We start from the raw sequence: 23,917 nt of genomic DNA, 5'->3' as shown, positions 1-23,917 counted from the left end.
CAAATTGGTTGGCATTTTTTTCTCTCTCCTCTCTCTCTCTCTCGCTCTCTCTCTCTCTCTCTCTCTTTCTCCCCCTCTCTCTCTCCCCCTCTCTCATCTTTGTTCACGTTTTTTTTACACATCGTTTATGAGCTCTGCAACACGGGAGCTGTCACTCACCCTATCAGCAAGATGGACTGTACACGTGCTGACTGTAACCTGTCTGACATGCTCTCTGTATGTGACAAGATTCTCAGGTCAACCTTCTAAATGAAGGTCTTGTTGACATTCAGTCAGCCTGTAGTGCTCATTGAGAGCTAAATTTATAGTGAATTTATTATCTCCCCGACACTCCTTCAAGGCACCTGCAACAATTAAACACTTCTGGGGCTCTTTTACATATGCAAAGACCGCGAAAGAAATACAGCAGATATCTCCAAACAGCTATTTAAACCCACAAAACACACAGTCACTACACTTTACAGTATATTCTCTGAAGTGCTTTGAGACGTCTCGAAGACGTGATAAGACGCTGTATCATATGGAAAGATTATTATTATTATTATTAGAAACACATGCACTGTCTTTTAAAACAGTGGCTTTTTACCCTATATGGTCACTTTATAATAATAATAATAATCCTTGCATTTGATGTAGCGCGTGAAAGAGAGTTTATAAAAGTGCTCTCTCTCGATTACATTACATTGCATTATGTTACCACGAAGTGTATTCTTCAATAAGCAGAATGGTGCTGGATGTAATTGTTTCGTTCTATTTTCCGCTATGAATACATATGCAAATGATTTGCTTGCTTGCAGCTGTGTTGCATTAATCGTCTGTGCTGTTGATCTACCTGCCCTACAGGCTGGAGTCAAGATCACAGCCTGGCTTCCGCAGCTCACCTCACAAGGAAACTCACTCGTGCAGATGACTGCCAGGTTTAGAAACAGCACAAGCAGGCGGGGATTAACAAGGCCATTGTCCACTGGTTCGGAAACTGTGCGAAATGGGCAGAATTTAAATTTATTCTGTGTTTGGAAAATAAAAGTAACGGCGTGGAAATCTTTAGTGTCCCAGTTTTTTTTTTAAAAAAATATGTAAAATGGGAGAGCGCAGAAGTCATCGTGCCTGGGTGGCGATTTCAGTTATGTGAGCGAAAACCACTATTAAAAGGTAAAAATTAAAACCTTAATTCTGGGTTTTAGAGATTTTATATTTTATAATGATAATAATAATCCTTGCATTTGATATAGCGCCTCATCACGCCTTCGAGACATCTCAAAACGCTTCACAGACTATACTGTAAAGTTAATTGACTGTACATTTTGTGGGCGAAATGCAGCAGCCAATTGTGCACAGCAGCGTCCCACAAACAGTCGTGGATTGAGTTACCAAACTATTATTATTTTAAATGAAAATTTTTATTAAGAGATTATTATCCCGGAAAAACGATCTGCCAATTGACCAACAACCAGATTCCTACTTAATGCTGGTAAACAGAGGCGTGTGGAGTAAGGAAACTTGCCCAATGTTTCGTTCTGCCTGGGAATCAAACCCAGGTCCTCTCGCTTGCGAGGCGAGGGCTCTAACCACTGAGCTACAGGACTCCACTTTATTTGGATTATAAAAATCCTGCATTCTCTCTCTCTCTTTCTCTCTCTGGAGTGCTATACTGAAGCACTGATGGATTTGTTAATGCTGCCATTAAAAACAGTTCTTTGTCAGCTACACGCTGATGAGGCCTGGGTGAAGCCAGATCTCATCCGAACATACATGTAGCCTGAGGCAAGCAGTGGCTGTGGGCATTCTAAGGGGGGAAGGGAGGAAGGAAGAGGGCACAGACAAGCTCCTTCATTCAGGTATTCTGCTCAGCTGGCATGTGCACTGAGACACATTTCATTGACCCAATGTGTAAGAGTGAGAGGTGCAAGTAGCATCATTTCATAATAATAATAATAATAATAATCACAATCCTGGCATTTGATACAGCGCCTTATCACGCCTCCGAGACGTCTCAAAGCGCTTCACGGAATATACCGTAAAGTGAATTGACTGTGTATTTTGTGGGTGAAACGCGGCAGCCAATTGCGCACAGCAGCGTCCCACAAACAGAAAGAGGCCATTCAGAATTTGGATGTGCCGGCTCTTTGAAAGAGCTACCAATAGTCCCACTTCCCCGCTCTTTTCCCCAAAGCCCTGCAATTTTTTTCCTTTACACCTACCTATCCAATTCCTTTTTGAAAGTTACTATCAAAGCTGCTTCCACCATCCTTTCTGGCAGTGCATTCCAGACTAACAATCACTGCGTTTAAAAAATTCTCCTGGTCTCCCCTCTGATTCTTTTGCGAAAGTTAAAACTTTTTTATTATTATTAAAGTGAATTAAAATTACAAATTGCAGTCAAGTGCTTTGTTATAAGAAGACATTTTCTCAAAACATAGACGAAAATATTACAACATGCAATTGTTGTAATTTATTATTTTTCACATTACTTAATTTTATTAATATTTAAGTTTCAGCATTTTGTATTTGGGATCCAGCCTTCCAATTTTGTTCCTTGATGCTTGTTACCCACCCAAAAATCCTTTACCCTAAAAGTATATTAGATGCAATGCATGCTCACATCCTGATTATTAAATTTATCCAATTTTGATCATACAGTGAAATAAACAGCCCTAGGTACGAGACTGAACATCTTGATAAATCTATCCCTGGCAGTCTCTTGACTTATATTATCATGTTTTATCCAAGTTGTTTTTCACGCCTGAAATTTTATTTAACACTCTTCCAAAAACTCATCCTTACTTAAGAACATAAGAATTTGCCAGACGAAAGAAGACCTAGGATCATCCAGTTCGCCTTCCACCATCCTGGCGGTCGCTTGCACGTGTCATGTCCCAAAATTATATACTGTATCCCCGAGATATTATTTCCTAAATTCTATGTAATTTGCTTTTGAAAGAATCGACACTTTCTGCTTCCACCGTCTCCCGAGGGAGCCTGTTCCATTACTCGCTCACTGAAATAGTGTGTACGCAGATTTGTTCTGAATTTACCCCCCCTTTCAATCGCAGAAATCGTGTCATCTGGTTATACTGTTCTGGACAAGATTAAACAGCTTACGGTGGTCTTTTCAGGGTGGGGGTCCAACCTTTTGGCTGATGAGGGCCGCACACCCTATTTGAGAAACGTCTGAGAGCTGCATAAGCAATATTGCAGTGTTTCTCTTCCGGAAACATAGCGTATCATTTATGGGTTGTGGAGGGAGTTGGGAGGATGAAATGGAGATAAGGGGAGGGGGCCGGATGCAGCCCGCGGGCCGCCAGTTGGACCACCCTGGTCTATATGATGCACTCTCTCGTAAGTGTCCATGCCAACAATACCGGCCCATGTCTTACCTGTAGCTGGAGTTGGCCAAGTCCTGGGGCAGCAGCTGCCGCCGCTGCAGCCATGGTTGTTGGGATCAGCTGAAGAGGATAGGGTTCATCTGAGAACAAGAAGAGACTGGGTTGCAGAATCATTACATGCTCCCCCATCTACAAGTCAAAATAATAATCCTTGCCTTTTATCTGGCACTTTATCATCTTGTCGGAGCTCTCTCAGGTGCTTTGCAGAATTTATTGTTACCGTGAAGTGCAGTGACTAATAATAATAATAATAAATAATCCCTACTTCGAATGTTGCCATTATATGAATTCTCAATTCAAACATTCACCCTCATGAGAGGAATTTGCAAACCAAAAGTTAATGACTAAATTAATTAGTCTTTACATTTGATATAAGGCCTTTTAGGGCGGGAGCATATCTCAAAGTGATTCACAGCATTATTTTTTGATGTGAATGAGGTCACTGTATTTTGCACCTTTTCATTTCTGTTTGCTACGTGTATGTGGTGGGGGAGTGTCTGAATGCGATATTTGCAAACCTAATTTTCTGCATTAGTTGCCATTTTGCCACATAGTACAGTCACTCCATTTCACAGTATGTCCTGTGAAGCGCTTTGAGGCATCTGCCCAATGTGAAGCTCGCTGTATCAAACGTAAGCATTTGATTAATCGATTAATTTTCACTTGGCAAATTCCATTCACTGCGACTTCTGGTTTGCGACCGTATCGGATTGTAAAATTCACGAAATTGCAAAATTTGAAACATTTTCCAAATCAGCAAAGTCTGAAAGACAGAAACCATTGAGCCAAATGTTTTCACGTTTTCCACATTTTTCTTTGCCAGCTTTCTTTTTCCTGACTTTGCCATATTGGTATGTGCGTGATTTGCCTTTTTGCAAATTTCATAATCTGACGTTCACTGAAAGGAAATTGCAATTATAATAAAAATAATCCTTGCATTTGATACAGTGCCTTATCATATCGCTGAGACATCTCAAAACGTTTCACGGGAAATACGGTACAGTGAATTGACTTTATTTTTTGTAGGCGAATTGCACACAGCAGTGTCCCACACAGTCATGGATTGAGTGCCCAATTCATTATTTATTTAGTTATTTGAAATTTTTGCCGATCGACTAACAACTGGGTTCCTACTCACTGCTCGGTAAGCAGAGGTGTCAGAGGCGTGTGGAGTAAGGAAACTTGCCTAAGGTTTCGCCCTGCTGGGAATCGAACCTGGGTCCTCTCACTTGTAAGGCGAGTGCTCTAACCACTGAGCTACAGGACTTCACTAAACTATCTCATTTTAGACACCCTGATCCCAAATTTGAATTTTGACTTCCAACTTCCAGAATGAAAGTTGCTGAAAATTGCACCATTTGGGTATTTCGCAGTGAGAATATTACACAGTGAAACTATAATGACCACATTCAGGTCTGAATCATATCAGGTGGTCTTTTATGACTAGCTCTCTTAACACAGGTTCAGCTCCAAATCATTATGTTGTTGGGACTTGTCATCAGGTGTTCACTTTTGACAGGCTAATCTTTCCGACTGTTTTTACTCTTGCCTAGTTTAACACCATTCACAGTGCACTACCGTTGAAATGTCACTTGCACAGCTGTAATAGGACACCATCTAGTCTCTTTCCGAGTTCAGGGACTGTGACAGATCTACGGTGCCTACAGTAGCTGATGAGTTAATTTGCCAATTACGCTCTTAAATTGGGTTCAATCAGAATGTTGTTAATCTGAATTAAACTGGTTTTATTGTCATCAGTTGCTGTTTACTGCTGAACATCAACAGTCCTATCTGTGTGAATTTAGGGCATCAAATTCCAACCTGAGGCCTTGTCCAATTTGAACAGCATATAACATGGAACCACTATCATATATGTATCTCCATACATGCTCCATGTTCCATAGGGTTCATGTCCCATAGAATTCATAATGATTGCAATCTGCAGAGAGCAATGTATGAAAGCTAGCTACCTTACTCACTGAATAGCCTCCATATAGCCTGCTTATTTCTCTATATGCATGTTTTTTAATTAATATAAAATATTAATTTTCTGTCACTCATATTAATAGAAGAAATAACCTAATAGTATTTGTCATTGTACCACACGCGTTTTAAATTGTTCTTCAATGCAGTACTAGAAGCAAAATTGTATCTCAATCACGTTGGCTAGGAAGCCTTCTAACTAATCTGAGCAATGCATGTATCCGAAGTGATACATCCCTTCTCATTTAAAATTACTCAGTCATAGCTAATGATTTTACAAGGCATTAAAAAGAATTAAATACTGTTGTACTCCACACGTCAAAAGTGCCATTTGTAATACCAGTTAAACAGCAACGTGGAACCACTTGTGATCTGTGCCTCTCTGCATGATAGTATTTCAGTCTTTCAAATATGCAGCTAATAAAAAGTGAATAGTTTTTTTCCACCCACTTGCCCAAAGGATGAGCTGTGATAGCTTCACACCTCAGCAGAACATTGCTGCTACTTTAAATTACTTCATCGTCCCTGTCTTACTCATCTGAAAATCTGCCAGCGTGTCTGCTGACAGACTCCACAACATACCGTGATGTGGCTTTTGCCCTGTGAGCCACTGAGAACTTGCCCTACTCTGACAAGAGATTCCTGTAGCTCAGTCGTTACAGCACTCGCCTCACAAGCGAGAGGACCTGTGTTCGGTTCCCGGGCAGGGCGAAACGTTGAGCAAGTTTCCTTACTCCACACGCCTCTGTTTACCAGCAGTAAGTAGCAACCGGTTGTTAGTCAATTGTCGGATCACTTTTCCGGGGGTAATAATCCATTCAAAAATAAAGAAATAAGAAGAATTTGGTCCCTCAACCCACGGCTGTTTGTGGGACGCTGCTGTGTGCAATTGGCTGCCGTGTTTCGCCCACAAAATACGCAGTCAATTCACTTTACAGCGTATTTCTGTGAAGCGCTTTGAGACATTTCACTGACTGTCCAGCGCCTTGGGACGTCCGCCTGACGTGAAAAGCGCTGTACAAATACAATTTGTTGCTGTGGTTGTTGCGAGGACGAGATAAGACGCTATATCAAAGGCAAGGATTATTATTATTATTATTATTATTATTATTATTATCAGAGAGAGAACTTCTTTGTAACGAGCGTAGCTGCTCCATACACATACACACAGACGGACACACACACACGAACACACAGACGCACACACTGCAAACACTTACTGCATCCTCCAGGTTTGTAAGAGAATCCGGGCGGCAAAAGAAATCCTTGTTGGGCTGCTGCTGCAGCCAGTGTCCTCTGGTCTGGGGGAAATACTGGGATCATCAACGGGGGCAGCTGACCCTGAACCTGCTAAAGATCAAACAACACCAAATCAAAATTGGAAACACATCTGAATTCAGCGCAGACTGAGAACTTCAATTTTTTTGTTTTAAATTGACATGAGATGCTAACTTGGGTTAGTTCGGTTATAGCACGATTCGGGGGGGGGGGGACATTTACTTTACCAAAGATCAATAAAACCCGCAGAAAGTTGGCCATTTAATTTGAAACGCTCCCTGGGATAAGAACACGGCTGTTTGTGGGACGCTGCTGTGCACACAATTGGCTGCCGCGTTTCGCCCAGAAAGTACACAGTCACTTGGCTTTACAGTATATCCTGGGAAGCGCTTTGAGACACGTCTCAACGAAGTGATAAAGCGCTATAATCAAACGCAAGGATTATTATTAATATTATTATTACATTATATACAAATGTCCAAAATTACCTACAGAGAGATGGAATGAACATAAGAGACTAAAAGCCCATTCCGCTCACCTCTCATGCATGATACACAAACCATTTCATTTAATTTCATTTCTGCACATATCCTCCCCCAAAGCCAACAATCATATGTGTCATATTCCTGGTCAGGTGTCTCTCTCAACAGGGTTTTTCTGAGATTAGTCATCCTCCACACAGCCATTAATCTCCTCGATCTGTACTTAATCTATATAATCCTCAATCCCCCATTATTTAGGTCCATTTACTAGATCCAATTCCTCAACGTATCATACTGATGGCAATGTTACAGAAGTGATAGCTTAGTAGAGCAAGCCAGTACCAACTTGCAGTCCCAGTCCCTTAATAATAACAATAATAATAATCCTTGCAGTTGATATAGAACCGTATCGTGTCGTTGAGACGTCTCAAAGCGCTTCACAGAATCTGCGAGGCAAACAGAGGCGTGTGGAATAAGGAAACTTATTCCGCCCCGCCCATAGTCTCCTAGTTTCTTTGGCATGACTTTCAATGCAGTTATTTTACACTGCATAATTTGTCTGCATAATAAGCCTCTTTTATGTTCAGTAGAAACTTACTTCTAATCTGCGGCCCCAGTCGATATGAATAAGTTTAATAGAATTAGGACTCAAGCTCATTCTTAAAAATGCACATGTGGGAGTATCGGGAAGAATAGATATTTGATGCACAGCGGATATGACAAGTAAAGGCACTTTGTGGAGTTATTGGGAACGGGCCAAGTATTTGTGAAAACGTTCCACAAAGCACAACCAGCGCGGTGTTTGGTCAGCAACAAAACAGGAAAGAGAAAGAAAACACACGGAATCTCAAAGTCAAAAGGTTTGACTCCATCTTGGCTCTGCGTAAGGAGTCAGTTCAGGGTGGGCTGCTGACATTAATGAAAATCATTAATGTGCTTCGTTACAGCAAACTAGATGTGAGTTCATGCCTGTAAATTTCCAGATGCTGAGCTCTCTGTCTCAGCCACGCTGCCATATGTGGCTGTGAGTAATGAAGAAGTGTTTCTCCGTGGGAAGGAGAGCTGAAGGGAGAGTTCTCCCAGAGATAATATTCCCATGGGATATTAGCCACTGGTTACGGAGTAACATCAGTGCAGGGATTGCTTGAGTCGCCAATAATAATCCTTGCACCTTTCATGTCGGGAGGAGGTCCCAAAGCCCTTCACGGTCAATTCACTTTACAGTATATTCTGTGAAGCGCTTTTGAGACGTCTCAACGACATGAAAAGGCGCTGTATCAAACTATTATTATTATTATTTTGTTATTATTTCGTAGGAGGATTTAACGGCTGAAATTATTTGCAGCTGATCACCGGAAAATAACATCGACAAGATAGATTATGTGAATAAAGGAGCTTTTGGTTTTACAGGAAGGTGAATTTTATCATCAAGACAGAGGCTGTCAGTGTTGAGAATGATCCATTTGTTGATTCTGGGCATCTTATATCAATCTCAAGCAGCTCCAGTATATAATGCTCTGATACAAATTGAGACTGACGGTAACAATTTTCCACAATTCTTTACGATTTTAACGTTTTTCAAGACCAAATGTTTTTTTTCTGGCGAAGGCGATGTGGAATTCCAGGCCATGGCTATGTGAGTTTTCTGTCATTTTAAGTGACTGCAGATGGAAACAAATCCCTGGTTTTTGACACTGGTCCACCTGATTGTTCCGAAACATTTTCTGAGGTCTTAACGTCAATCAGATTCAGAGAAGTTCAGTTCAAGGAAAATAAATCAATAAATATATTTCGGTTATAATTTGGTCACTCAATCCACGACTGTTTGTGGGACGCTGCTGTGCACAACTGGCTGCTGAGTTTGGCCACAAAATATACAGTCGATTCATTTTGCAGTATATTCCGCGAAGCGCTTTGAGCCGTCTCGACGACGTGATAAGGCCCCATATCAAATGCAAGGATTGTTATTATTATTAAGAATTGGGTTAAACCGTATTCCTAAACCAGTGTAAAATCAACTCCCTTTCTGAGCTGACATCCTATGTGATAGCTGACCTGGGCACATTCACTCAGGACAAAGTAAAACAATCGCAGCAAAATCTGCTGTTAAGGATTTTTTTGTGTGTGTGCGTCACACATGAACAGAACTGCTCCACTAATACAAGGAAGTCTGATCAGCGATCAGGCTTAGTTAGACCTCGCGAGAGGACAACCCCCTTTTGTGCATCTGTTTTTCTCTACCTCTTAACAAAATCCACTCGGCCGCCTTTCAAGCAGAGCCGTACGGATCGCAGATCGTCTCGCGGAGGATAGAACAGAATAGAATAAAATAAAACAAACAGCTGTGCAGATCTACACAGATCACATCGGCAGGAAGCCCCAAAACTTCTAAAGGTTTCGGAGATAAAAGTGACTTTGCCAAGCACGAAGATTCAGAACGGCGCATTGAAAAAAAAACAGAATGACAGATGGTTCCTACGAGGGACTCCTCTGCCAACACGCAAAAAAATGTTTTAGAGGAAAAAAAAAATGATGTTATTGAAAATGACTGGAAAGTTCTCAGATGAATTCAATGTTGCCGCTGCCTTTGCAAGTGTTAGTCTGCCTCCAGGGCTAATAAAGAAAAAACATAACCTGTCAATACAGAGATTAGAATGTAACACAAGTCAGCACTTGAACCTGACTGCCTGCACAACAGGGAGTACACCATACTACAGAAGCATCTCACACGAGCATTTGCTAACAGACCCACCAGAAAAATTCTCTCTCCGACTAGACAAGTTGTCAGATTATACCACCCAAGGTCATTTGACTTCAGATAATAAAACGGGTTATGGAATGGAGCTCGCTGCTGATCTTAAGTCCTTACGAAATCTGGGGTTTTGGCAGCTTGGGAAGAGATACCTCTCGACGGGTAGGATATAAGTTTGATTTGTTATACAACGCTGGCTAAGCCCTGTGATGGAATCAGACCTCCTCAGAAGCACATTGTGTGAGAGCACCAGCCTGGTAGGGAGTGCCTTCAAACCCACTATTCCTTGACCACCCCACGCAGCAAGTTAATAATGATAATAATGATAATAATAATAATCCTTGCATTTGACATAGAGCTTTATCACGTCGCTGAGACGTTCTCAAAAGCACTTTGCACAATATACTGTAAAGTGTAGTGACCGTGTATTTTGTGAGCGAAACGCAGCAGCCAATTCCGCACCGTGGTATCCCACCATCAGCTGTGGATTCAGCGACCAAATTCTAATTATATTTATTTATTTATTTATTCATTTATTATTCATGGCATTATTACCCCTGGAAAGCGATCCGCCAATCGACTAACAACCAAATACATTCCTACTTGCTGCTAGGTAAACACAGGTGTGGGGAATAAGGAAAGTTGCCTAAGGTTTAGCCCTGCCAGGGAATCAAACCTAGTTTTTCTTGCTTGCGAGGTGAGCACTCTAACCAGTACGCTACCGGACTCCAAAATCACAGGACATTATCAAAGGTTATCATCAAATTGCCCTGCCCTTTGGATAGAATTTACTGCATGGCATTGTGGAGGTGCAAGAATCTACGCGCCAGAATTACAAAAGAATTACACAAAGTAGAGAAGAGAAGAAGAAGCCGAATGGCTGATTCATGCGTCGAGTGAGAGCCACTTTCTCAAACAGCTGACTGCTGGAAAATCAGGTGATGATTCTGATGCCACTGAAACTCTCCAGCTCACTGATTCAGTTGACTATCCATCATCTAGATGAACCATCTAGGCTAGTCAGCTGCCCAACTGTGCGATCATTTTCCCCTCTGCCAGATGGTTACCAGTTTTATGGCACAACCGCAAAATAGAGACAACATTTGATTTTATTTAATTGTTTAAAACCTGGAACTCTCTAGGTCTGTTGGGGTCCCCCAGAGAGCAAGCTCTTAATTCATCGAGTGTCCAAGTGATTGTAATAGCGCCGACTCTGAGATAAATCTCTGAATTTATGTACTCTCGCAGTTTTACTCAGTCTGAAGTGATCTACTGAATGGACGAGAAGAGATTACCAGGGAAATCAGCCCAGCAACACTAGCCAGCAGCATTTTAGAAGGTTAATAAATAAAGGGTTAGGGGCAAGAGGGAGGAACACTCCTGAGACGGGAAGAGAAGAGAAAAAGAGAGAGAGAAGCTCTGATGGGGTTGGCATGGTGGAGCCGGTAGAGAAAGCTGTTGTGTTCTGGCCAATAATCCCCAAATAAAATTGGTCATTCATTTCATGATTGTTTGTGGGCTTTTCCAGTGCAGAAATTGGCTGCTGCATTCGCCCATAAAACTGCACCAGTCACTGCACCTTTACAATCTATTCTGTGAAGCGCTTTGAGTTGTTTTCCTGACGTGAAAGGCGCTGTACCAAATGTAAGGATTATTATTAAGAGTGAGGGTGGGGAACGATAATGTGGAAGGGAGTGAGGTGGGCCAGAGTGGGCACAAGGAAGATGAGTGTGGGCAAGAATGACTGAGGAGTAACAACTGTATAGGGTGAGGTGAGCGTCCAGAAAGTGAAATAATAATAATAATCCTTGCATTTGATATAGCACTTTTCACGTCTTCGAGACGTCTCAAAGCGCTTCACAGAATATGCTGTGAAGTGAATTAACTATATTTGTGGGCAAAACGCGACAGCCAATTGCGCGCAGCAGCGTCCCACAAACAGCCGTGGATTGAAGTGACCACTTTATTATTGGTTTTTTTTCTTGAGGGATTATTATCAGGCGTGTGGAGTAAGGAAACTTGCCCAAGGTTTTGCCCTGACGGGAATCAAACCCAGGCAGGTCTCTCGCTTGCGAGGCGAGTGCTCTAACCATTGAGCCACAGGACTCCACATGGGCGATGTGGCCTTTGGAAGAGGGTCTCAGCAAATGTGACTGGTGCAAGAGAACACAGTGGCCCCACACTGCTCCACTGGTCTCATCCTGATCCATGATAATAATGTGGTCACTCAATCCACGGCTGTTTGTGGGACGCTGCCGTGTGCAATTGGCTGCTGTGTTTTGCCCACAAAATACACAGTCAATTCACTTTACAGTATGTTCTGTGCAGCCCTTTGAGACATCTCGAAGCCACGATAAGGTGTTTCTATCAAATGCAAGTAATATTATTATTATTATTGTCATTGTCTACTTGCTTTGCTGACTGATGTGGATGGTGACTGAAGAACTCCCCAGTCTGGGCAGAGCAGGAGACGAGGTGGTAATAGCAGGCGGAGGGGAAGGAAATCACTTAAAATAATTTTGCAATCAGGTGCAACAATCCCATTAAACCCAACATTTATAACCTTTGAGATAATACTAGGGAAAATATGACTTTTTTTTCATCGTACGACAAGCCTCTACACGAGTACCTGCAGTACATCTAATAAAACATTTTGGAAATACTTGATAACATTTACTGAGTAAACATGTCACACCTAATTTAAATCTGAGCAAAATGAAGTGTTAACCTTTAGCCTACTGAAAATCTGAAAGTCCATTTGAATCCACTTGAATCTGTAGGTAGGAGCCTGCAGGTTAATATTGCATCTGTAGCATTGCGGGTGAAGTAAACTGCAGGCGTTGTTGTCAGTGTACTGCTAATTCTGTGGTACCTGAGTGTGTATCCATTTCAATATGCAATTTATAATTAAGTAATTAGCCATTCCCCTTACAGTTTCTGAAAATTACAGCTAAAATAATTCAATGCAGTGGACTATATGGGAGTGCATTATTACATAAATGGTGCCATACAGGAATACACAATCTCTTGATATGGGGAGGGGGGGGGGGGGAGGCGGGGGGGTGCTGGGGGGAGAAACAAATGCCAATTTCACCTCACTGAAAAAGATGATTAGCAGTATTTTTTAACTAGATTAAAAAAGAACTAGCCGCTCAAGCACCCCACCTATACCTTAGAGACGGCGTAATGCACTGGGACTGTTTGCGGAGACTTGTTGTGGCTTACTATAATAACAGTTGTTCGGATAATAATGAAAAAAAAACAACAGTGTGTTCGGTCCAAGCCTTTAATAATTTGGTAGAAATCATTGAAACAGCTGCAAGCTATTTAACAACCTGTAGTCTTTCTGACAATGCCTATTACACACCAACCAAAGCTGTAGTCCATTTTCACTTAATCCTCCCACTGGACAATGTCAATCCCTAGCATGTACTAAACAAGGAGATTTTTCAATCAGCTCACGCTTCTCATCCTTTAAATTTAGCCTATGCCCTGAAATACTCTGGACAATAGTATTGGTTCCATCTGTGCTCTCCATTAAACCCTTCTAATCCCAGCAATAACAGCTGTATGCTCCAACTCCACACACAACAATTTTTTTTTTGTGCGCGGGGTTTGGTTAAATTCCGCTGATGTTGCTATCTGACCCTACTCAACCTCCAGTGGCATGTGTCAAGCGCTGCGGGAGTTTATCCCGCGTGGAAGGAGCTATATAAATGCAAGTCGTTGTTGTTGTTGTTGTTGTTGTACGCGTGGCACAAATGTCCCACAAATGAACAGCGAAACCCAAAACAGCCTCACGAAAATAACCGCACGGTCATTACTATCGTTTTCCCTTCCCATGGCAATAAAGTGACATTTCTTTCAAATAAACGATTAACTATAAATTACGTTTAAATGGGTTTTAATTTGGCAGCCGAGTGTGTGCGCTTCACACTGAAACGATTGAGGGAGCAAATTGTCCGTTGGTATAATTACACAAATTACAGGTAGGTTTCATTAAGGAAGGCAGGTTACAAGCATTTGAGAGCTGGTTCTGTGAATAACACACAACTGTTAGTAATTAACATGTAGTGTGAACACATCTGTTTGTCTGAGGCTGCAAATTCTTTGGTTAAATTATAAGATCTCAATTCCTTTTCTTGTTAACAGACAGAATTTATATTTTCAATTATAATAATAATAATCCTTGCGATTGATACAGCGCCTTATCATGTCCTCGAGACTTCTGAAAGCACTTCACAGAATACTCTGTAAAGTGAATTGACTGCATATTTTGTGGGCAGAACGCAGCAGCCAATTGCGCACAGCAGCGTCCCACAAACAGTCGTGGATTGAGTGACTAAAATATTAATAATTTTTTTTGAACAGATTATTACCCCCAGAAAAGTGCTCCACCAATCGACGAACAACCGGGTCTCTGCTTATTGCTAGGTAAACAGAGGCGCGTGGATTAAGGAAACTTGCCCAGCATTTTGTCCTGCCTGGGCATCGAACCCAGATCCTCTCGCTTGCGAGGCGAGTGCTCTAACCACTGACCTACAGGACTCCAATTTGGGGGGAGGGGGCGGTGGGGTAGGAATAGGAAACAATTTAAAGGGCTTCTTCTCAAATTCCAAACATGATATTGTGATACTTTCTCTCACTGCACGATGCTGTCATCTGTTACTAACCATATGTTAATGGTGTTAATTCCGAAATAGTATAAGCTATTGTTTCGGCTTCCTGAATTCCTGCCCTCATTCAGCTGTTATCTTTGGTCAATGCTAGTGACCGATCAACACTGCTGAGCTCCTTACTGTCTGCAAGTCTACGGCAAATGTCCGTTGTGGTTAAAGAGCTTAGCTTTCTTTGAGCAAGTCTCTTCATCATTTCAACTTAAAAAAAAGCAAGAGAAAACTACGAGTTCACGATCTGATTGATAGTAATTCATCTTCTCAGACCAGAAAAAAGCCAAGGCCAAATGTACAACAGAAGCTAAACACGCTCCTTCAAAGAGTGTAACCTGAAAAAGATTACAAAATGGGTGGCAGAGATTTTATTTTTATCCAACTTTGACGATAACGCTTTTGGATTTCTCACGCTCTGATCATGATTAGATTTGTCTTCAGTTGCGATAAATAAAAATAGTTTTTCTACAGTGCAGAGAAACTAGTTCCTCTGGTGGGGGAATCCAGCACAAGAGGGGGCGTCATCTTAAAATTAGAGCCAGGCCTTTTATAATAATAATAATAATAATAATAATAATAATCCTTGCATTTGATATAGCGCTTTTCACGTCGGGAGGACGTCCCAAAGCGCTTCACAGACACACTGTAAAGTGAATTGACTGTATATTTGTGGGCGAACGCGGCAGCCAATTGCGCACAGCAATGTCCCACAAACAGTCATGGATTGAAAATGACCAATTTATTATTGTTTTGTTTTTTTGGAGGGATTATTATTAGGCGTGTGGAGTAAGGAAACTTGCCCAAGGTTTCGCCCTGTTTGGAATTGAACTCAGGTTTCTCACTTGCAAAGCGAGTGCTCTAACCACTGAGCTACAGGACTCCTGATTTCATTTTTAGGAGTGAAATCAGGGGCAGGTTTTCACCCAAAGGGTAGTGGAAGTCTGGAACTCTCTCCCCAAAAGGCTGTGGATTATGGGTGGATCCATTCACATTGTCAAGACTGAGGTGGAGAGATGTTTGTTAGGTCAGGGGATCAAGGGATATGGGGCAAAAGTGGGTAAATGGAATTGAGGTACACATCAGCCATGATCTAGGTGGAATAGGCTTGAGGGGCTGAATGGCCTACTCCTGTTCCTATGTTCCTAAATTGTTTTGATTTTTAAAAAAATGTCTGAACACAAGCAAGCTCACAAACAATACAAATCCACAAGTTAGCTCATGTTATCCAGAGAATCTCCTCACCCATGTTCAGCCCTGAACATCTGCTCAGTTATGAGAATGATGTACGTTAAATCTCCCCAAATCGTGTTCACAATATTATTATAATCTTCTGCACACAATATTGTATTTTCTACATGTAACAGTCTCGAGCATTAATAACATTTGTTGTACAGAATTTCTCATGCTGTAGAAAAGTAATGAAACCTTTACATCCTAACATTTACGAGAGTGAGTAAAGAAAATATTGTTAAAATCTAAAATACATAACAACTTTTTCTCAATCATATTCCTAAATGTTTTCTAATTTTTTCCGCTCCCTCTGTACTGACTTAACGTTATCACAACATAATGTATTCTTTAGAAGTCGAGTTTTTCTCATGCAAGAAAATGCAACCAAAACAGTGTAAAAAAAATGCAGCGCCCATGATCCTAGGATAATCCTATTAATATTTATTTAAAAGAAACATTTCCTCTTGCCCCAGTTCATTCCATAGACATTCTAATGTACTTTGCTTAACAGAAACAGTTTGCATTCCACTGAAGTGTTCCCATTAAGAGGTTTCGACTGTAATGCAAAAACATTACTAGTAGTCCTTGATGAGCTAATGCAGAACTGCCTTTAACAGTTCTCTGCTGTTTCGCTATTAGTGAAGCAATTTCAGATTATTACTGAGTCAAGCGTGCTAACTGACATTCACTTGCAGGCTTCCCCCAGGGGCTGGTTTCAGGCAGATTGTCTGGGCATAAAGCACAAGGGGACGGACGGTGGTGGAGAGAATCCGTGGCTTGGCGCTGTCTCAAGCCAGAGACACAGTTGGCATTACCTGTAACGGCAATGTCCTAGGATCTGTGTCTGGGGCATGACGGGCACTGAAGCCGGGAAGGAAGAGGGAATATTTATACATACTGTATATACACACTTTTCGCCCACAAAATATACAGTCAATTCACTCGACAGTATATCCTAAGAAGCGCTTTGAGACATCTCGAAGACGTGATAAGGCGCTGCATCGAATGTAAGTATTGTTATATATGTTTGTAAGTATGTATAAAGAACGCAATTGCCTACCACCTTTTGCTGACAAACTGCACAGTCAATTCACTTTACAGTATATTCTGTGAAGCGCTTTGAGACGTCTCAACCGAGTGATGAGGCGTTGTCTCGAATGCAAGTGTTATTGTTATTATTCTAATATTACAAAACAAATCCATTAAAAGTGAGTGCAAAACAAAAAAAAAATTATCATTTGAACTCTGTGGGTGTGTTGGGATCTTTATATATATATATATATATATATACACACACACGGTGAACAGGTAGCCTAAGTAGATTTCTGAGAGATCCAACTAAACAAAATGTACAATGGTTTCACTTTTTGAAGCTGTCAAAAAAAAACACGATGTTTTTTTTTAAATCCAGGCCAAAGCTGATGTGTGTGCTCTCACTGACATGACAGCATTAAACTGGCTCCAATGTGTGCACCAACCACACAGTGAGGGGATATTTGCAGAGTAGCTTCTGGTTTCCAAGGTACAAAATCCCTCGAGGCACAATTTCCATTATGACCGCGATCTCTGCCTCTGTGCGATTGAGTGTCCAGTTTCTCAAACTGTCTGTAATCGTTTCTTCTGACACTTGCGCGGAGGATAATTTTTGGCACCCCTTACGTGACTTAATCCCAATTCTCCATATAGAACATTACACAGGACAAAGGAACCCTTTCTCTGATTATTTCATTATCGGCTATTACAGTTGATAATGAAATATTCAGAGAAAGGAGTCCTGTGGCGGAGTGGTTAACCTGCTCGCCTCGCAAGCCAGAGGACCTGGATTTGCTTTCTGGCCAGGGAAAACCTTGGGCAAGTTTCCTTACTCCACACACAAACCTCTGGTTACCTAGCAATAAGTAAACCTAGGATTATTACCTACGATAATAACCCCTTAAAAAAATAATAATAATAATTTGGTCTCTCAATCCACGGCTGTTTGTGGGACGCTGCTGTGCGCAATTGGCTGCCGCGTTTCACCCACAAGATATACAGTCAATTCAATTTTACAGGATATTCTGTGAAGCGCTTTGAGACGTCTCAAAAAAANCATGATTAAGGCGCTATATACTGCAATACTGCAAGTATTATTATTATTATTATTACAGAAAGCAAGCAACCAAGCTACATCCCTTCTGTTAGCAGTCAACTTCTGTCTTTACGTCAAGACTACCTGTGGGTGGGCATATCTTTGTAGCCATATGTTGGAGTGTGAATTTCCTGAAATAACTGCTATTAAATGGGAAGCATAAATTGTGCTTGAGCTACTGCTTCCATCTGTTGCTAAATGTTGAGTGGGTTATGTAATAAAGTTATGGAAAAGGGGATAAGAGAGGCAGGGGCTCACGTGGAGTATATAGAAACACCGGCACGGACTAATTGAGCCAAAGGGCCTGTTTCCGTGCTGTGACATTCTACGTATAGGATTGTGGCAAACAGGTCCCCAGTGGGGAGGGGAGTCGATGATGGCAGTTGGATTGGTCACTGGATTCCCATAGCGTAGTGGTTAGAGCACTCGCCTCGCAAGGGAGAGGACCCGGGTTCGATTCACGGAAAGGGCAAAACCTTGGGCAAGTTTCCTTACTTCACACAGAGCCTAATAATAATCCCTCCAAAAAAAAAAACAATAATAAATTGGTCATTTTCAATCTACGACTGTTTGTGGGACACTGCTATGGCAATTGGCTGCCGCGTTCGCCCATAAATATACAGTCAATTCACTCTACAGTGTGTTCTGTGAAGCGCTTTGGGACGTCCTCCCGACGTGAAAAGCGCTATATCAAATGCAAGGATTATTATTATTATTAAATAAACAAACAAATAAATAAATAGGTTTATTATTTTATTGTACATCAGTGGTTTATGTAGATGAGCTTCCTACCATAGTTTAGCAGAGTGAAATTGAAAATGATTATTGCAGAGTAGGAGACATAAACAAATTTACAGTCTCCTCAGATGTTCCAACCTCCTCTCCCCCCCAATTTTCTACAGAAAGGCTTTGGGAGAAGGGAATGTGACCTTACATCGGATGCTCGAATCCCCTGTTTATCTGCCTTCAACGTTGCTGAGATTTTTCCAACAGAAAAAAGAGCCCGTTTCTGTGACAGCTCTATACCCTAGAGTTATTTGCGATTCACAGACAGTGAGTCAGTGCTGCTACTGCCCTGCTTTTTTATTATCTTCTTGCCAATAAACACTGCAGTTTATCAATGTTTGCATTGAGAAATACGAAAATTCGGCTTAGAAACACACAAACACATACATGCACAGACATTAGATGCTTAGGGAAAAGAAAACAAATAGAAAACTCTGTCCAAAGCATGTGGTGTGGAAGTAGATTAACTCTTTTACCCTCTACATCTTTGGCAATTAGACATACTGCGCAAGAAAAACCCATGGATATGACTTTTCCATCAACCTGGCCCAAGTTCTCCAGGCTAACCCACCATGCTCATTTTAATGCGCAATGTGAACAATTGGCCCATATCACTGGAAAAGCTAACAGACCAGGAACAATCTGAAGTAAGGGCTGAAATCATAAAAAGTTTCACAGAGAAAACCAGTGACTGATGTACAAAATGAGAAGGAGAGGTGGAAACTATATTAGATTCAGGGTTTAGTAGTCCATCAGAATTGTTTGATGATAATAATAATAATCGTTACATTTGATATAGCGCCTTATCACCTTCGTTGAGATGTCTCAAAACTCTCCACAGAATATATTATCAAGTGGATTCACTGTGTGTTTTGTGGGCGAAACGCAACAGACAGTTGCGCACGGCAGTGTCCCACAAACAGTCGTGTATTGAGTGACCCAATTTTTTTAAAGGGATTATTACCCCCGAAAAGAAATCCATCAATCAACTGACAACCGGTTCCTACTTATTGCTAGATAAACAGAGGCGTGTGAAGTGAGGAAACTTGCCTAAGGTTTCGCTCTGCCCGGGAATCAAACCAGGGTCCTCCCACTTGCGAGGTAAGTGTTCTAACCACTACAGTACAGGACTCTACAAAGGCTTAGATGAATTCATGGGCTCCAGTGACCATTGCACTGTTCAATGAGATACCGAAATTGAGGCCAACACCAACAATAACATTGTGGCAGCATAAGTAGTTAGACCCTCGTGGAAGAGCTCATGAGAAGAGGAAGATTCATAGGAAATGGGAAATGGAAAATAAGACCAAGTAACAATGGAATTTTCTGAACACAGTTTCAAGAGATGTAAATTGTGTAAATGAAGTGCATCCCTACAAAAAGGAGAAGCATAACGAAACCACGGACACAGTGATCGAATATAGAGCCAAAAGTAGCATTAAGGGGTTATATATTTTTAAAAGAGTCAAAGAAAAAAACCTGTGAGTTTGTACTGTCCTGCCCTCCACCTCTCCTGACATTACCCTGAGGCCCATGTGCTTTGAAAGTTGTCCAACTGCTCACACAACACGCTGCTCAATCACCATGTGGGAGAGGAGAAGAGAGGAGAAAACAGTACGTTGTGATGAATCTCGATATGGTTAAACCCTATCTGCCTTATAAGTGAGGCAACGCTGCATTGAAGTGCGTTTTAATGTCACTTTGACATTTGTTTGTGTGGCTGTGATTGTGTACTGTTCCCAAATCTCAGGAAGGTCTCCAATTTGGGCATTGATCCATCATCTCTACAGTCCCCACTTCCCACCTAGATTAGTGGGCATTGCTGTTACAACACATAATAGATTTTCAGGTAATTAATTTTAGCTCCCTCCTCTTTCGCTGCTGCTCAGCGTATATTAAAACCATCCTTTCATGATGTGCGATTTCTGTTACCATTTCTAAATCATTAAATAAATAAATAATTAGGCCACTCAATCCACCACTGTGTGTGTGACACTGCTGTGAGCAATTGGCTTCTGCATTTCGCCCACAAAATACGCAGTCAATTCACTTTACGGTATATTCTGTGAAGCGCTTTGAGACGTCTCGACGATGTGATAAGGCGCTGTATCAAATGCAAAGATTATTATTATGTTATTATATCATAAAAGCACCAGTGCCTACAAAATACAATTTTTATGGTATTTTCCTGGAATTGAATTATGATTCTTGAGTTGCTGGAATTACAAAACTGTCACATTAAGAAAGGCAACTGTTCAGTGTGAGATACTGTACGTTTAGGAGGAGATTCTGTATGTGAGGGAGGGAAATGTTTCCTTGGGCATCAAGTAGATTAGGCGGAGTTCAAAATCGAGTCGTCTCTGGAAGGTGTGTGGAAGGAAAAAGCTTAATAGCCAAATAGCCCTGTCTTGATTCCATGCTTTCTTATGTTCTTCGCAGCTGTCTGCAGCCTCCTGCAAGTTGGTCTTGTTTAAAAGCACACAAAAAAGAAAGCTTTCAACAAAGGCCAGGAGGATTTCAGCCCGCAGTCATGTCGTTGCCGAACACTTAGAAGCTTGTGAGTTTTGTCGTGTTATGACAGGCTTATAGTTATTGGATGACAGTTGCGTGCTAATCTTCCCAAGTCTTTGAAGTTTATTCAGACTATCAAGTGGTTGGGCCTAATGAAGGGTTTGCATTTGCATTTGCCGTCCATGTGCTGACAATTTTCCTATGAAACCAGTGTGTGAAATGAAGCACTATGGACAGTGGGTGCTGTTTGTGTGGCTTCTTGAAGAACAGACATAACAACTGTATTTCTGCAGAGGTGATCTCACTGTTGCACAGCGGTGTCACCCAATGGTTTAGTCTTTTTTCATGGTCTAAACATCTAAACTATGCATCAATAAAATGCTTCCAATAGCATTCAACCAACAGTCTCTACCACCCAGAAATAAAATGGGGTCTTCAACAACAACAACAAATTACATTTACACAGCGCCCTTCACGCAGGGCATTGTCTCGGAGCGCTTAACAATGGAGTCCTGTAGCTCAGTGGTTAGAGCACTCGCTTTGCAAGAGAGAGACCTGAGTTCAATTCCAGGCAGAGGGCGAAACCTCGGGCAAGTTTCCTTACTCCACACAGAGCCTAATAATAATCCCTCCAAAACCAAAAACAATAATAAATTGGTCATTTTCAATCTACGACTGTTTGTGGGACATTGCTGTGCGCAATTGGCTGCCGCGTTCGCCCACAAATATACAGTCAATTCACTTTACGGTATATTCTGTGAAGCGCTTTGAGACGTCTAGAAGACGTGAAAAGCGCTATATCAAATGCAAGGATTATTATTATCAATGGCTGAACTTGACCCCGAGCCGGTGGGGGAGGGAGCAGGTGGCTGTAAGCACGGTCCTCAATTGAAAGGTTTAGGCGGGGGAATCACAGCCAACACCCAGAGTGAAACAGCATGAAATAGGACAAGGTAGATTTAAAAATGTGGTGATGGCAAATTATTAGCTTGAGGGTATTGGGTGGCAGAGAATACCGAGGAAGGTAAGATGCTCCACAGAGCTGAGAAACAATGAGACATAGCTTACAGTGTGGGTGTGTTATGGACGGGTGCTATTTCAGTACAACTGGTACCACTGAACACCTGTCTCCCTGTGCTGACAAGTTAGCTTCCCACGCTAGAAAATGATCATCTTATAGGTTGTCAGGTTATCGCTGATGTCACTTCCTGCATGCTAGGCGTGCCCGCTATACGCAGGAAGTGCTGCTAACATCTGAGTATACAGACCTGGGTTACGTAGAGATTGCACTGTGTATTCAGACGAATACATACAGAAGTATACATTCAACCACAAATACACACAGACAGACAGTGAGATATATGCACACCCAGAGCGTATGAATGCAAGTACTCAGAACACAAGCAGATACTCACACACACACACACAATCATTTTTACTCAAAAGCACTGAGTTACAAACATAAGAAGGGGAGGGGGGGGGGGGGGGGAAGATGCACCCAACAGCAGTTTGTGATAACATTTTAAATTAAATTAAATTGGCTCACTTTATGAGGAGGGGGGGGATTGACTGCCCAATACTTTAAGCAGCCAGGTGTAATCTGAATCGCTCGCAGTTTAAATAAAATTCCACTGCAAGGCAGTGACACGTTCCGAATAAAAAAGGAAAAGAAGTTGCAGTCGGAATTGCTGCTCTTGATTTGTGCATTCCTTTCCCAGGAGTCGATTTGCAACATGCATCACTCAACTGGCCTTTGACTGGAATGGAGTATGGCATCCACACACTCTGGGTGCATCCCCTTCTGGTAACTGATAACACATCAGCTGCAGAAGGCTTGTGTGAGAAACAATGGGCGAGGAGTAAGCCTGAAATCTTAGTTGTTTGGGGGAAAGGTTGCAAAGTCATGGGAACCGCTCGGATTCTTTTTTGAGCTGTCCAGCCTGCCTCAGTGAATAATGTAAGTCAACATCTAAATTTTTATGAAACAGCTGTTGTTGACACAAGATGATTTACCGCAAAAAAAAAATCTCCGAGGCAAGAGGGTATGGGTCTGCTGCTCGCGTCTCCTCAGTACCCTTTATGGTAGCGAGGCCACAAGCAAGCCATGACGGACACCAAGAACAGCGAGTTAAAACATAAACTGCTTATCTACAACAGTATAAATAAAGCAACGAGTAAACACAGGGCAGCAAACCAGACTGTCTGGGTAACTCTAGGGATGGGAGCTTGAAAAACTCCTTACCAGAGGGTCACAGGTTTAAACCCCTGTCTGAACACGTTTCACCTTTGAATCCAGTTCTCTTTCACTGCCCGCCCACCCCCATTTACCTGACATCAATAAGGTCAATTGCCTTACAGACAAGTTTGAGTTCAATTATCAGAATAAATCTGAATTGTTGTCCTGTCTCGTTCACAGATTAGTTTTGTGACATTGGGCACAGTTAGAGCACCTCCTGACAACTAGTAAAACCACAAGGTTAGAAGACGCGGTGACTGAATCTCGAACAAAACAAAAATAAACCCTGCCAAATTAGCTTTTCATGGAATCGGACAGATTCCTTCCCACAGGAGAACAATCAGCCCACCAGTCTGCAGTTGTCTCCATAATGTACACACAGCCAAGTATTCCCTGTCTATGAACCAGAAGAGTTAGTATATTAACCAGAATTCAGAGTTTATATTAATAATAATAATAACAACCCTGGCATTTG

The 23,917-nt window shown here is 41.6% G+C and overlaps 1 protein-coding gene and 1 non-coding gene across 11 annotated transcripts in view; both read right to left on the bottom strand.

Annotated features, from left to right (window-relative positions):
* The window catches only part of sox5 (SRY-box transcription factor 5), a 192,057-nt gene that overhangs the window by 40,122 nt on the left and 128,018 nt on the right, over window positions 1-23,917 (bottom strand). For 9 of the 10 annotated variants that reach the window (XM_042335601.1, XM_042335600.1, XM_007897299.2 and 6 more), the window contains 2 exons: window positions 6,590-6,719; window positions 3,378-3,466 (listed from right to left, as the gene is read on the bottom strand). In XM_042335601.1, the coding sequence (XP_042191535.1) occupies window positions 3,378-3,466; window positions 6,590-6,719 (219 nt within the window). The remainder of the gene's footprint in view (window positions 1-3,377; window positions 3,467-6,589; window positions 6,720-23,917) is intronic. The other variant, XM_042335599.1, reaches the window with a different exon arrangement.
* On the bottom strand, window positions 4,581-4,653 carry trnav-uac. The gene has a single exon. It is a non-coding gene; the product is annotated as a tRNA-Val (tRNA).

The sequence above is a fragment of the Callorhinchus milii genome, unplaced genomic scaffold (genome assembly GCF_018977255.1).
Source record: "Callorhinchus milii isolate IMCB2004 unplaced genomic scaffold, IMCB_Cmil_1.0 Scaffold5, whole genome shotgun sequence".
Taxonomy (NCBI): Eukaryota; Metazoa; Chordata; class Chondrichthyes; order Chimaeriformes; family Callorhinchidae; genus Callorhinchus; species Callorhinchus milii.
Note: the sequence above shows the minus strand (reverse complement) of the source record. Positions and strands in the feature narration are given on the sequence as shown.